At 41.0% G+C, this 11,827-nt stretch overlaps 2 protein-coding genes across 2 annotated transcripts in view; one reads left to right on the top strand and one right to left on the bottom strand.

Moving 5' to 3' along the window:
- Window positions 1-4,836: 4,836 nt before the first annotated feature.
- cldn5a (claudin 5a) lies at window positions 4,837-6,801 on the bottom strand. Its single transcript, XM_035435753.1, has one exon. The coding sequence runs from the start codon at window positions 6,507-6,509 to the stop codon at window positions 5,862-5,864; it is 648 nt and encodes a 215-aa protein (XP_035291644.1). The 5' UTR covers window positions 6,510-6,801; the 3' UTR covers window positions 4,837-5,861.
- A 3,753-nt stretch (window positions 6,802-10,554) lies between these two features.
- Window positions 10,555-11,827, top strand: part of zgc:63587 (uncharacterized protein LOC393431 homolog) — a 32,356-nt gene continuing 31,083 nt past the window's right edge. The window contains exon 1 of the mRNA XM_035436132.1: window positions 10,555-10,705. The gene's annotated coding sequence lies outside the window, so the exon portion shown is untranslated. The remainder of the gene's footprint in view (window positions 10,706-11,827) is intronic.

Raw genomic sequence — 11,827 nt, 5'->3', positions numbered from 1 at the left:
CAGTTTTTATTGTGTTCCTTTATTCTCAATTCAAAAATTAAAAAAGCCTTGACAGCACAGAAGCAATGAACTTATTCATGTAATGATTAACAGAAGGAAAAATGGCACAACAGCTTGCTGGCTAGCCTGTTCTGATCATTATGAACATTAAAATATGAATTATTCCTCAATTATTCCTGCACTTCCTTAAAAATAGTCTAAAACCCAAAATAAGTATTAACCCTGATTAAGCAGTTGACTGGCTTTTTCAGGTGGCTTTGCTCTTGAAATTCTGGTGAAATGTCACACCATTAACATTGTGAGCTAAAAATATAGCACTGTGAATAGTAACATATTAAGAGTTTCCTGCAAAGTGCAATTAGTGTCAAAACAATGCCCACATTTTCGCTCCGGATCCTGTCTGCGTGCTTCAGAACTGGTTTGTTATTCATTTTCCCCTGATTGCAGTTTCCCAAGCATTTCAGAACGTGCTTTCCTCCCTCCCCCACTGAGAACATGGGGCTGCTGTAGTTCTTTAATGAATTAATATTCATTATTAATTCATTAAAGAAAGAGACAATTACGTAGAGTGATGTGATTTTAAGTTTTAAAAAAAAATTAAAATATAAAATGGACACAGTATCTGCTACTGGATTCAGGACCTTGTTAAAAATGAAAACTGCAGATGCCAATGCTCTGTGCAGACCTGTCAGGAGTCGGGCTTGTGTGTGTGTGACAGAGTGGGGCTTGTGTGTGTGTGTGTGACAGAGTGGGGCTTGTGTGTGTGAGATGGAGTGTGACTTGCGTATGTGAGACGGAGTGGGACTTGTGTGTGTGTGTGTGTGCGACAGAGTGGGGCTTGTGTGTGTGTGTGTGACGAAGTGGGGCTTGTGTATGTGTGTATGTGTGATAGAGTGGGGCTTGTGTGTGTGTGTGATAGAGTGGGAGATCTCACTTCAGATTCATTACTGCTCACACTGCTGGACCTCAGCCCCCCCACCCCCCAAGCTCCCCCCCATCAGAGTGAGATCATCAGGAAGGGTGAGTTGACCCTGAAAGAGAGAGCGTACTAGTGCGGTACATGCATGTGCATGACAAAAAAAAAACCACGCCCCACCAAGCCCCTTCCTTCCTCCCCTCTGTCTCATTCTCCCTCGGTACAGAATGTCTGATTACACTCTTAGGCTGTGACAAATCTCTGAGTCACAGCTGGATGACTGCCTCCCTTAACACCACTGCACCTGCTGTTTGGACAACATCCTAATTTTGACACCCCCCTCAGTACCACAACCAGAGTTCAGAAAATTACCACTCTACCCCCACACGTGTAATACCAGGACACAAACCGATCTGGACCAGGCTCCTTTCTTCTTCATATGAGTGGTAGTGGATATGTTGAAGTCCAGTCAGAACTGAAAGTAAATGATGTTTTGATTGGTGTTTCTGTTTTGGGCCTCTCAGACCTGGCCTGGACCTGCACCCCCCCCCCCCCCCCCCCACCAAGCAGCACTGTGTTCCTAGACACGCCCGGGGTGTGAATCGGCCAATGGAACTGGCCCCCAGCAGGAGGGGATGCCTGAGAGATGACATCATGGTTTGTCAGCAGCAGTAAGTGACTCTTGGCCCTACTGACCAGTCTGAGGTCAAAGGTCAATGCCCACGTCATGAGAAACAGTCAAATCCAGCCCCTCTCCCAAGCTGCCAGGGTCTTCCAGGGTCAAGTTTACTTTTTAAAAGGCTGGCCAGCCTCGTAACAGTGGCACTGTTTTACAAACAGGTTCAGGAAACAGAAAATACATAATTTATACTCTATTGTTTCTGTATAATTTGTTTTTGAACTTGCTTCCTTAATATCAAACTACATGTGATTTTGTCATGAGTATAATAATAATTTTATTTATATAGTGCTTTTCAGAACATGGCACTCAAAACTTTTCAAACCAATAGAAAAAAACAAGGAAAAGATAAACCAAAGTAACTCATGAAGGTAAATCTGGACCAACAAAACATGGACAGCTTGAAAAGGATAAGGGAATATTGAAAAACACAATAAAATAAAAATAACATAAAATGAAAACTTAATTCACCTGATGGCCAGTCAAAAAAAAGCGTTTTTAAAAGTGACTTAAAACTGTCAACTGTCTCTGCCTGTCTAATGTTAACAGAGTGAATTCCCGAGCTTGGGAAGCTTCAGAAAGAAAGATCAGCTTTAGTTTTCAGTCTGGATCACAGGACAGTAAGGGTGTTCACCTCAAATTCTTCTTGAAAGGAATCTGCAGCTTGTGTTTAAAAAGGATACACTGTCATTACATCATTTAAATAATAACAAATTCATTATTTATTACTTATGGCTTTCACTTAAGATGGTTTAGAGCTCCTTCATGCCTTTCAGCGCCAAATACAACTAATGGATGCGACCGCTTCATGAAGCAGGCGGCAAAATCACACAAAAACTCTGCACAATATGCCCTGCTATGGTAGAGAGAGCTGTGTCCGGGTGTATGAGTCTGGGTGCTGGGTGATGCCTGTGTAAAAGCATCATGCTCGGGGAGCTGTGTCCGGGTGTATGAGTCTGGGTGCTGGGTGATGCCTGTGTAAAAGCATCATGCTCGGGGAGCTGTGTCCGGGTGTATGAGTCTGGGTGCTGGGTGATGCCTGTGTAAAAGCATCATGCTCGGGGAGCTGTGTCCGGGTGTATGAGTCTGGGTGCTGGGTGATGCCTGTGTAAAAGCATCATGCTGAGTTTGTGCTGTACAGGCACAGCTCTGTACTGCTGTGGGCCTGACTGTGGACCATGGGGGCGAGGGGGGGGGGGGTTCAAGGGGGGAGGGGACAATATCTGCCCAGCAATAAAGTTTATGTTTGTGCAGAACACTATGGTTATGAATTAAGGTTCAGTGGCTGGAGTGTGCAAGTGTATGTGAGGATCCTGAAAAGACGAGCAGGAATGTCTCTGGAATTTCCTTTATTAAAAAAACCCATATGACCACATTAGTCCCTGTAACTAAGCAACTGCAGACTCTTTACAGTTGCCATGGCGAGGAGCCTTTCAGTGACGTTGTCACACTGTTTGCCTCTTTTCTCTCCTCCACCAAAAAGCTGGCGGGAAGGCTCTTTTAAAGATGCCTGACCCCCCCCCCCCCCCCCCCCCCCCCCGCTTCTGCCCACCCAAATGACTAAATGCGAATAGACTGGAACTAACAGCCACACAATAAACACTCAAACTGCTGGTCTCTGCCACAGCAGATAGGATGCAACCATGTTTGGCCTGAAAATTCAATGGATGCAACCTTTGAAAGCCAATTATAGAGTCTAATTAAGGGGAGATTGTTATTACATCCAGAATATTACAACAATACTGCAGTGAGAACATGTGTTTTGTTTTGCAATCTGCATAGACCATGGCTTTTGACTTCCACTGACCACGTGGATATGCTTTTTCTTTCCCTGTTTATTGTTGAGTTCTGTTCTCAAAGTGTTTGTCCTTTTGTCGTGCACATTTTGAGCCTAGGCTACATATAGGCTAACAGAGTGGTGTGTTATTAATATGTGATATGCAGACAGTGGACAGGTATTTGAACTCGTGATTGGAAAAGATAGGAGTCATGGGGAAACACCATAACTGTTGGATTATAATTTCAAAATACCCCATAATTGCAGTTTATGCAGCACTGCCACGTAATAATGACTTATTGTTCGTTCATAATTGTTCTCAAAGGTCGGCGTGTTTTCTGGTTTAATGAGGGCATATGACTGGCTAAGCGTCTTATGTGGTAGTCTTAAATATAATGCGCTTTGAATTTTGTTCAGAAGATTTAGAGCAGGGCACATTTATTACTAGCAGGTGTTTTACCCACAATAAAACCGCGCCATTTCGAAGAATATTTTTCTCAACTTAAACTTAACAATACTATTGTTAATTACACACATTATGCGATGCTACATTATTTCCCTTATGCAGACGCTGGCGTCGGATCAATTGCTTCTTCGCGTGCTTGAACTTGTTCTACTTTTTACCAATTTACACTACGTGAAACGGCGACGTAGCCAAGAGCGAGCAAACGCACGGTACTGACCATGTACATTTCCGAGAGGGGTCGAGTAAACGCTATAATAACAGCAAATAGTATGATGGGGGAATTTGTAATGGAATCTGGTGTAGATGATATGGGGAGGTGCTTCCAGCAAATTCTAAAAGGCGTCTCGCCTCTTTCACTCTCGCCTCTTCAAGTTGCATGGGGGATGGGAGGGTGTTCGGTCGGGTATTGTGCGTTATGCTGAAGAATCCTTTGAGTGAATGGGTATTGTCATGCGCGTTTTTATGGCTTACCGAAATACTTTCTCCTGCTGACAAGGGGGTCAGAGGGCCCGCTGTGGGAATTCGGGGCACTACTTTAGCGTCTGTGCGAATCTCTGGTTAAATAATAGTGACTAACAAAGTCAGCCATATTGAAAATCTCAGGGAATGGATAGGCAACTGAAAAACTTTTTTGAAAAACATCAGTTTGCCCTATGGGAAATGTTACATATTTCAAAACTTACATCAATTTCTGTATATTAAATGTACGCAGACTCCAGTTTTACCATACCCAGCGTAAAAACTTTAATACCATTCCAAGCTGAAGTACCAACCTGATAAAGTAAGCTACCCTGATAGTTGTTTGACTGTTGTATCCGCTATAATGCTTATTTTTAGGAGAACACTATTCTACATTATCAGCCTAATCCGACCCAAACCTGACCACTGCTTTCTTTTCTGTTTTCATTATTACAACAAGCTGTTTTATTTATAATAGGCTACTAGTTTATGGTATATATTTTTTAAATATAACAGCACAGCCCAAATACACAAACGGGTAATTACAATGTATGTTTATTTCTAAAAAATAATAATAACACCACAACCAAATGAGTCCGAAGTACAGCATAACTTTCGTCAGATACAAAAATAAATGTTTCCGGAAGAGAAACAGAATGCAGTTTGCTGGAAAGGCCTGAACTACAGACAACACAGTTGAGTTTTTTTTTTTTTTTACACATTCGGCATTGTATTCCCAATTTAAACAACGCAAGTAACCTAGGCTATATGCTTGTGTATTTTTATCCTACAATAATACTTAACAACATTGTTTGCCATCTTCTGGTAAAAGAAAAGAAAAATATACTTATGTATTCCCCGTTATTTTAAACATACCTGAGGTTTATACTGAATTGCAAATTAATGTCGCTGTCTTGATCGCGACCCTATTGGATATTCATTAAAACCTTTGGAGGGAAATCCTGAACACACAAATTCAGGCAAAAACAGATCCCTGTGGGCTCCAGCCATTACGGACATTATATTTTATCTCAGAAAATCCATGTGAAATATAAGATATCTATTTGCTGCGAGAAGCTGTACAGCGTAGGCTATTCACGTCGTGGCTGTATTCACAAATGCATATAAAATGAAGCGGATATATGTTCTTTCAGCGTTGACCCCTTCCCCTTCTGAAAAGAAACATCTCGAATAGTCTGTACAAAGGTGAACAATTCAAAACGCTAAAGCTAAAATCCAACAAAAGTTTCTATGTAACATGCATGACACGAGCTCTGCACTAGAAATGCAGGTACCTAAAATACAAACATCTGTGTTTCTGTCATATCACTACTGTATGGATATGCTCGACATATAGTTGGACAATCTCCAAAACGTGTCTACTATAAGCGGGTTACAACGGTCTCCGTAATTTTGTATATTATAATGCGAGTTGGCTGAACTGTAAAACTTTACATAATTTTCAGTTCAAACAGTTCAAATTTCAGGTGCAAAACGTTGAAGATCATTTTATGTCAAAAGATGAAACGGATAGCCACTAATTAAACAGGTGCCGGAGTGAAAGCTAAACATAATTCCTTTTATCATAGTCTCCATTCGGCGTGGCTCTTTTCGTTGGCGCATATTTGACTGAATAAGAGGAGTTTTCAGACGCGGGGCAGGAGCAGCACAGCATCGCACCGCCAAGCAGTAGCAGTCCGGTGGCCGCCCATCCAATGTAGAGCGCGGCCCCAATCTCTCGCTTCTTCGACGTTGGGACATTAGGATTGTAGAAGTCCGAGATGATGTTGTTAGCCATCCAGCACAAAGGGACCAGGGCGAACACTCCGCTTATGATGTAGATCACCCCACCGGCGTTTACCACTCTAGCTTTCACTGTTTCTGCTTTGATGCAGTTTGTGCACTGCGCACCGGCAATCGTGACCATCAAGCCCAATACGCCCAGTACGGAGGAGATGATGCTGAGTGCTCGCGCAGTCTGTAGGTCAGTGGTGAGCGCGAGCACCGAGTCGTACACCTTACATTGCATTTGGCCCGTGCTCTGTACCACGCAGGACATCCACAGTCCTTCCCAGCTGGTTTGGGCGGTGACGATGTTGCTTTCGATGAATGCTGACACTTTCCACATGGGCAGACCGCATGTCACCATCACAAGTAACGAGCCGATAACGCACAGCGCTAAACCCATGATCTCCAAACCCGCGGAAACCATTTTCACTTTATATTGTTTTGTTTTTTTGTTTTGTTTTGTTTGTTTGTTTTTAAAGATTTGAATGGTTCTTGCTTCTCTCCACGGGTATTGTATTAACCAGATACTTCTTCAGTGAAATCACAACTATTTAAAATCTTCTTTCCTCAGTTGTGAAGAACGTGTTCCGTTTAATTTAAGGGCACATCGCTCTCCCGTATTTGTTTCCTATAATGCAGCTCTGTCTTATTCGCTCAAACCAAGGTGTATTTCAAACTGGAGCACAATGATAAAGAACTCCGGATATTTAGTTGGTGGGGTGGGCGACACTGCAAGTGTTGAACACAGAGGAAAAACTTATGACCAATCAGGTTGTATCGTATCCCCTCTTGGCCAATGAAAGGGCAGAGGTACTAGAAGAAAGGGGACAAAGGGAGGTTGCGCTGGAAGAGAGCGGTTACTTGACAGTGAATAACGGCGCCGGCCGTGCAGCCGCAGGACGGGCACGAGACGCGAGGATGAACTTTACAGCGCGCGGTCCTGGAATTTACTCAGCTTGTAAAAACATTCTCTGAAAGAGGGGTTACATCCTTGCCCACTTAATACAATAATGACGGCTAATTTATATTTACACTCACTGCATTATTGCTAATGTCGTTTAAACATGCAGTCATAGCAGACAGGAATGCGTTTGATACAGCACAACTATATAATCAGCTGTTTAACTGATTACATGTTTTTTTCTACTTGAAACATTTAATTGTCTGCCTCAAGCACCAGTCGATATTAAACAAATAATGATTAAAATTCTTAAATAGTTTAGCACCATCTTCAGAAGTTCATCCTAGTGTACAGATGTACAGTATGTTGCTCATTATGATTCATGTAGCTTTGCTTTGTAACGCAGGGCTTTGTCTTCTCTAAACCGCATCAGTTGTTTTCTTGTGTGCTTAGAGCCCATCAAGGGGAGAAAATGATCTCAGCCTGCTCTATACCCATGGGAAACAAGTGCGTGCGATACATTGCGCTGATATAATAGTTTCATTTAAACTGCGAATATTTTAATATAGCCTACTCATTTGTTTAATAATTCAATACATTTTAGTAAATACATTTTAATATCTTTAATATCTTTTACGAAGCGCCCTGTGGGGCAGCCGAGAGTGTGACCATATTACATAATGTCCTCAGCATGCAGTTCTGAAACTGACAGTGGAGGAGTCGCCAGGAATATAACACTTGATAAATGTAACACGGTCAATAACTTAATGAACAATGTCCTTTTGGGGAGACCTTAGACATTTTAAATGATGTTTAATATTTATTAAATAAATTAAATGTACACTTCAACGTGTTTGAGTTTTTAATTTAGTTCAGAGTTTAATCTTAAATATGTTCAGCGAATTAGCTTGCTGCGTTGACATAGCCTGATCTTCTGGATGCTCCCAAGTGATTAATGGAAAAGAAACAGCTTCCTTGTAACAGACACTTATAATACGCACACACCAGATTGGTCTGTATGGTGGGTTATTTCCTTCGCAACAACTGGCCGTTAAGAAACAAACAAAAGCAGCTTTTCTCATCGATTTGGATGGTACTACAACTCGCTTCACTGTAAAGTACTAAGTTGCTTGTACGTCAATATTTATATAGGCATAGTCTTTTTTCATCAACGAGTCCCTATGCTTCGTAATCTGATGATATGGCTGGTCTCACGTTACCATTGCAAATGTATTTCCTTGATTTTTTCTTCTCCTTAGTCGCCTTTGTGGTCTCGGAGCTCAGTTGGTCAAATTAAATTCTACCTATAGGAAGAAGTCTAATGTGTAAGGTTAGTAAATTTGTGAATTATTAGAAAAAGAGATAGTTCAAAACAGTGGTAACCAACCCTGTTCCTGGAGATCTGCCGTCCTGCAGATTTTAACTCCAATCATAACAAAGCACACATCATTCATTAGCTAGAGATTTCATTGAGCTGCTGATTAGTAGACTCAGGTGTGCCAAATTAGAGTTGAAATGAAAACCTACAGGTTGGCTGATCTCCAGGAACAGGTTTGGTTACCACTGGTTTAAAACATTATACGTGACAAGGGACACTAGGATGAATCTCTCTGAATTGTCTGAGCTTATTAAATATGTAAGAAATGTTGGAAAACATTCCAGTCAAATTTTCATTTGGTTGTAAGATTGTATGATGAAAATATTCGCCACTCTTGGAATGCATTTTATGCATGTACTATTCCTAAACGGTTCTATCAAAGTCAGAAATGTTGCATGAACATTTACTAGGAACATCCCTCCTGGATTTCGGATACCTTTAGCTCTCTGTGTAAAAGAAAATCTCTAGGATTTTTACATCAGAGGCATTTCTGGAATATATTTTGCCTGGCTTTTGTTAGTTTGCTTCCTGGTCACAAATGAATTCCAAGCTACTCGTAAGCTTACCTTAACCTTTGTCAGCTGTTCGACTATATTTTTATTATTATAACATGCGTTACATAAAATGGATCAAAGAGAGGAATTCAGCATAACACACAATCTCTGGGTTTTTTATTAATGTTTGTGATCACAGGTTTCCATTCCATCGGCATGTGAAAGATTTCCTGCTGGAATAAACAGTAAATATTCTGCCACTGGTCAACAGGGGGCGCTGTGGGGAGACTGAGAGAGGTGTGTTAAAAAAGAACCACTCCCACAAACCCTTCTATACTTGTATTTAATAACTGATTATTTATTCCTGTGGTACATCCTGTGCTTCTCCGGCCAAAGAGCCTCTAGGAATGAACTGGTGCATTTCAGTGTTTTCAATGCAGGTGTGAAACTAAACAGGATGTTGTTACAATCAGAAAAGCTCAGCAGATGCCCTAATCCAGTGGAGCTCCACTGTTCCCTATAAAGATGCACACCCCACCCCGTCACAGTCTTACAAACCTACAAAGCTTACAACTTAGAATTTCTCATTCAAATGGAAGATTTTAAACTCTTAAACACTGATCTTTTTAATACTGCTTGTACTTATCTAATTTGATCTACTTGTTGTCTGATGTGTGATTGCTGTATGTTGCTGTAATCAGGGGTGTAGCACAAAATTCTGGGCCCTACACATAAGAAGTCTCTGTGGGCCCCCATTTTTGTTTATGACGGTGGATTAATGCTATAAAATTAATCTGTTCATGTGTACAGCCTTTGGAAACATGGCACTATACAAACGGTTTTGGAGTTACTTCGAATGTATTTCCTTGCTTCAAGCGTAGGTTCTTGCTTTGAGTGTACTTTCTTTCTTCGAGTATATTTTCTTAATGCGAGTGTATTTTTTTTGCTTAGGGTGCATTTTCTTTCTTACTGTGTATTTTCTTGAATCGAGTGTATTTTCGTGATCACAAATTCCCTAATGCCCTTTTACCAGCCAGGCTAATGCCAGCTGGTTGTCAGAAACTTCTGTAAATATCTACAATATCCTTCATTGCACGCGAAAACCGTGCCAGTCGAAAACATACGCTAAAACTGTAACCGTATGATATTTAAATTTAAAAAAGAGAAAGTACACTTCTTAAAAATTTCGTGTAGCTACTTGATGGCAATTGCATGCCTGATCATATCGGAATGATACAAGGAGACACGACCAGCAAAGTATTCGTACTTCCATCAGTTTTTCAGATAAAATGCAGTATGTTCTGTTAAAGGCTATTAATGAATGTTATCAACAAAGAATATCGTCGTGGTTTCAAAAAAAAAAAAAAAAAACCATACCAACATACCGAACTGCTGGTTTCGTTATTTGGAAAGTGGCTTATGTGTGTATTGTTTTTGTCTCTTGTCTTGCTACTCTGTAAAGTGCCTTTGTGACAGTTCTCTCAAAAAAAAAGCGCGATACAAATAAAATTGAATTTTATTCGCTTATGCATGCGTGTAAGTGACTGTAGACTGTGGTAACATTTATAAATACTCAGACGTTTGATTGCGAAAGTGGAGACTATGAAAGCCATATTGGCTCTGAGCTCCGTCTCCTTAAAATGGCATCGCCTTCGGGTTTAGAGCCGTAATGGCTTCAGTCTCTCGACATTCTTTACTGTCCCACCCACACGAACAGAAAATGGGCATTATGGGATAAGGGCGGAATATATCTGGGAGGTTCCGGATCCCTGGACTGGCCTGGGATAGACTGCAGCAGTGAGAAAAATCTAATCTAAAGTAATTTATTTACGTATACATTCCCAGAGGTAAGGATTCAACACATTAACCAAGTTCATTTGGATTGCTGTTGTTTGCAGCGTTAAGAGTAACACACAAACTTGGCAACAATGTACACTTGTGTAATCAGTTACTGCTGCGGCGAGAAGTTGAAGCTGTCCAGGAAAACTTTTAAGTGTATTCATAGAAATGTTGAATGTTGCAAAATTCGCTACACTGATATTAAAAATAGACCTATAAGAGTGTTTTCTTTCTTTTTATTTGAATCTATTGTCCTGAAGCGCGTGGCGTTTTAGGATTGCTCAATTTGTCTTTATATAGTGTTTTTTCTTTTCTCCCGAAACTGGGTGTGGACGTATTTTGGAAATTTTAAAGTGTTTTTGGGACCAAATACTGTGTACCAGACCAAAATGTCCATAGTTATGTCCATATGTTAACTATGGAGCACCCCAAATCTAAAGGTTGTGACAATTTTGAGATTTCAGTATAATTGGCAGAGTAACCACTGCGCTATAACTGTTTATATGTAGAGTGCTAAACGCGCTCGGTCGCTTAAGGTAACCGTAACTTTCAGACGTAGGCTGTTTTGCGGTAATAGGTTCTTGGAATTGGGATGTTGATTTGGCGTTGGCGCAATCGTACCAATGGTTTGATAGGACTGTCAATTAATAATACCTCTGCAATTTGGCAGCAGTTAAGTGACATTTATCGATTAATGTGCCCATTTCAGATAATTTCGAGGAAACTACGTCCATAGTCTGTTAGATTTGCTGTGCCATGGCTAAGGGCCTCTTGCAAATTTCTGTAGCTTCTGTGCGAGTTAAAAGCATCCAGTGCGAGAAATTCCTTTGGCTCCAGATCACCCTCCCCAGTGACAGCACTAAAATGGTGAAAAAACGCTTTAAAATGAGCGAATCGAGTCTAGTTTATCTGTGTATCTCGGATCACGACATTAAATGTAATTGACTGCATTTTTAGGAGACAGTAAAATAGTTTTGCTTCATATCTCAGCCAATTGGCATAATTACTGCAGACTGTCCTCATAGTCACTGGTGCATAGCTCCTGTTTGAGTGGGATGATTCGGCTGAATCAGGGAAGCCCCTTGGGTCGCGCAAGCTGCTTATTGTGTTCTGGTCCATTCTTTCCTGTC

Source organism: Anguilla anguilla, chromosome 10 (assembly GCF_013347855.1).
Source record: "Anguilla anguilla isolate fAngAng1 chromosome 10, fAngAng1.pri, whole genome shotgun sequence".
NCBI classification, from domain to species: domain Eukaryota; kingdom Metazoa; phylum Chordata; class Actinopteri; order Anguilliformes; family Anguillidae; genus Anguilla; species Anguilla anguilla.
The sequence above is the reverse complement of the archived record's forward strand: the minus strand, read 5'-3'. Positions and strand labels throughout refer to the sequence as shown.